Raw genomic sequence first — 3,788 nt, forward strand, 5'->3', positions numbered from 1 at the left:
CATTCCTAGAACAGTTCTTTCCACCCTCCAGAAGGGTACAGTTGAGAGACAAAATTATCAACTTCAGACAGCTTCCAATTGAAGCACTGCACGAAACCTGGGAAAGATTTAAGAAGAAACTTGCACAATGTTCGAACCACAATATGTCAGATGTGCACTTGATGGAGACTTTGTACAGATCTTTCAATTTTAAGACAAAGCTTATTGTTGAAAATGCTACAGGTGGTTCGTTCAATGACCTCTCTTTTCTAGATGCTTTTGACATACTAAATAAAATGACCAAGCAGAGTTGGGCTTGGCACACTAGGGATTCTGTAGTGGCTAGCCCGACTATTTCTTATGGTATTACTGCGGACCGACATAGAAGAGAAGAGGAGCAAGATCAGGAAATTGCCCACTTGAAGACGCAGATGGACTTGTTTGCCAAGCATTTGCTATCCGGCAAGACTGAAATGGTTAAGGCTATTGAATTTCAGGGTACTGTGTATACAGGTGTTGATGCTAAGGCAAATTATGTGAGTAATCAAGGGGGTTTCTGAGGCAATATCCAAGGGAACAAAGGTTGGAATTTCTATGACAAGCCTGATTATAAAGATAGGGAGAAGGGACATTAGAGAAATAATAATGACAGGAGTGGTTTGTATACTCCTCCTGGAAGTTGGGATGCTACGACGACTAGCTCTGGCAAGATGTCCATGGAGGACATGATGGAAAAGCTGTTGATGGGAGTTGAAGCTACCAAATCGGGGGTAACTACTATGAAAAGCAATTTTTCTACCCTCAGTCAGTTGGGTAGCTCACATTCTGCTTCTATCAAGTAGTTGGAGCAACAGATGAGCCAACTACCAGCTACTCTAAACCAAAGAAAAGCTGGTCCTTTACCTAGTGATATGGTTCGGAACCCACGGACTGATGGCTCTAGTTGGGCGATTACCACTCGGAGTGGAAAGATGTTATTTTTGCCTTTATATGGGCAAAGATGTAGAGAAGAAAGTAAACATTGATGAATCAGAAGGAAGAAATCCAGTGGAGTCTAAGAAGATGGATGGTTTTGTTGATATTTTAGGAAAGAAGATAAAAACAAAGGGGGAGTGGTATTGAAAGAAATACCAAGACCACCACCTCCCTTTCCTCGGATATTGAAGAAGAAAGTAGACAACAAAAAATTTAGCAAGTTTATGGTAATAATGAAACAACTGACAGTGAATGTGCCATTGATGGAGGCATTTAAGAAAATGCCAAACTATGATAAATTTATGAATGAATTACTAACAAAGGAGCGGAAGGAAACCTGTGAGCCAGTGGACTACATCCACCACTGTAGCGCTGTTTCTTCACATTCCTTAGTGCAGAAAAAGCCTGACTCTGGAGCATTTACCATAACGTGCACAATTAGGTCCATGAAGCTTACCAAAGCTTTATGTGACTTAGGAGCAAGTATTAATCTGATAACACTTGATATCTACAAGAAGATTGGATTGGGGGAACCTACCCCCATAATAATGCGTCTTGTGATAGAAGACAGATCAGTGAAACGACCAGTTGGTATATTGTATGATGTGCCGGTAAAGGTGGATGACTTTATTCTGCCTACAGATTTTGTGATGTTGGATTGTGATGTTGATTTTGAGGTACCCATCATTTTGGGTATACCACTATTAGCCATGGGAAGAGTATTGGTTGATATGGAGCTCAATGAGCTAAAGTTCAGGTATGGAAAAAGGGAGGCCTGATTCAAAACGCATCCTCTTATGAAGCAGTTGGAGGAGATGACTATCTTCTCGGTTGTGGATACATTCCAGAAAAATGGTAATGAGGTATCGATACTGTATCTTGATGAAGTCTGAGTAGTCAAGATAATCACGTCGTGCCGCGACGTTAAATCAGGCGCGGTTTGGGAGGTAACTCAATGTTTTAATTTTATTGCACTTGTGTTTTTAATATTTATAGCTTAGAGTCGTACAAAGGAGGTGAACTGGTTTCAGTAAACTTAAAGAGGATTGACGTCAATTTTGATGGGCTATCACAAGTATGACAAGCCGTGAGAAATAGCATCAAAATACTCGAGTTAAAACCCTATTCTGTTAAGGTCGATGACAATTTTAAAGCACCGTTACGTATCTGACGCGCCATTAAAAATGTCGTCAAAGGAGTTGAGCCTAGCTTAAAAATTTTGCGCTAACCCAGCCTAGCCATAGCTGTTCACATTCCCGGGTACCATAGTTCTTTTCCTATTAGTTTTAAATTTTCTTTCCTTAGAGAGTTATTTCCCTTCCTTTTTCAAACTTAATCCCTTCTAAGGCAAAATTTTAATACTTTCCTTGTTGAAGCCTGAGAGTTAAGTCAAGAAATCTTCTTCCTCTCTCATCTCATTCTTCTCTCACTCACAAGTCTAGGTGCTCAGAGTACATCAACTAAGTGTCGACATCCAGGTATGAGAAAAACTTCAACTTCATCTTTCTTTGGATCAATTGTGAACAACAAGAAACCTTGGTTTAAAAGGAGTGAGATAAATCCATTGACATTCTTTAAGATCCTTTGAAAACTAGGGTTTATAGGAGAATGCAGTATAGTTTCATGGAAATCTCAGTAAAGAACACGACCTAAGTTGAAATTGAGAATATTGGAAGAACAAAAATCAAGTAAGAGAAGTTAGAAGTTATAATGTTGTCTGATAGCAATGTTTATGACCTTGCACCTATGTGACGGCCATTCAAAAATGCCATCCAAATCTGAGAAAATTTTTCAGATTCTAGAAAAGGTTGACAACGCTTTTGAAGCACCGTCATACCTGTGATGGAAAATCAGAAAGGTCATCAAACCTGGGAACTAAAAATAGTGTTGATGTTAAACTGAGGTGATCCTTCTTCTTTTCTTTTTTTATTATGATTACTAATTGAGGATTTCTACGTTGTACAAAACTGAGCATGGAACCTAAGAGAAAGAATCCAACCACACCAAAGAAAGTAGCTAAAGAGAGTGTACCTCGACAAATTTTCAATGAGGACTCTGATTATTAAGACGAGGAGCCTTTGCTCAGATGGAAAATAAAGAGGACTAGTCCAAAGGTTCCGCCTCCACCTAAGCCTATTGAGGTGAAGGATACTGATGATACTGAGGTAACAACCTCATCTGAGCAAGCTTCGGAGGAACAAGGATCAGAACACACTGAGTAAAATTCTGAGAGAACTAAACAAGAAGTTGAAACTGAAGATTTTGAGAGGCCTGCAACTGAAGAAACTGAGTCTAAATCACCATCTTCAGAACAGCAAGGTGATAAGAATTCTCCAGTATGGGGAACTTTAGTGAAATGCAAAAACCTCGAGGTTAGGAACAATGTTAGATGGCAAATCCCTGGGGCTGAAATGATTAATTTAGATGGACTTTACAGAACAGATCGACGAAGTTCCCGAAAGCCAATTCTAGAGGAGAAGAAGATTATCACTACACGGTCGATCAGATGCCCTGAGGTGATGCATAAACTCAAGGAGTAAGGTTTGGAATGGAATACTAGGGGAAGTGGTGTTTACTGTCCTTCGTTGGTCTGGGAGTTCTACATGAACTACCAGGCTACGATGGAAAATATGTGCAAAGAAGGAAATAAAACTTCAGATAAACCTCTTCTAACCAAATTTACAATATATGAGTGAGGGTGGATATATCATATGCCACCATAAACAAGTTTCTTCATGGGACAACCTTCATCCCACGAGCCACCTAACCTATATTTCATGCCCGATTGAAGCATCTCACCAACTTTAAACGTAAGATTTCTTCTCCTCATATCC

General features: G+C 39.6%; 1 protein-coding gene across 1 annotated transcript; it reads left to right on the forward strand.

Moving 5' to 3' along the window:
* The first annotated feature begins 1,502 nt into the window (after window positions 1-1,502).
* LOC124896235 lies at window positions 1,503-3,176 on the forward strand. The gene is made up of 2 exons (XM_047407765.1): window positions 1,503-1,711; window positions 3,041-3,176. The coding sequence occupies exons 1-2, from the start codon at window positions 1,503-1,505 to the stop codon at window positions 3,174-3,176; spliced, it is 345 nt and encodes a 114-aa protein (XP_047263721.1).
* Window positions 3,177-3,788: the final 612 nt, after the last annotated feature.

This window comes from Capsicum annuum, chromosome 2 (genome assembly GCF_002878395.1).
Source record: "Capsicum annuum cultivar UCD-10X-F1 chromosome 2, UCD10Xv1.1, whole genome shotgun sequence".
Classification (NCBI taxonomy): Eukaryota; Viridiplantae; Streptophyta; class Magnoliopsida; order Solanales; family Solanaceae; genus Capsicum; species Capsicum annuum.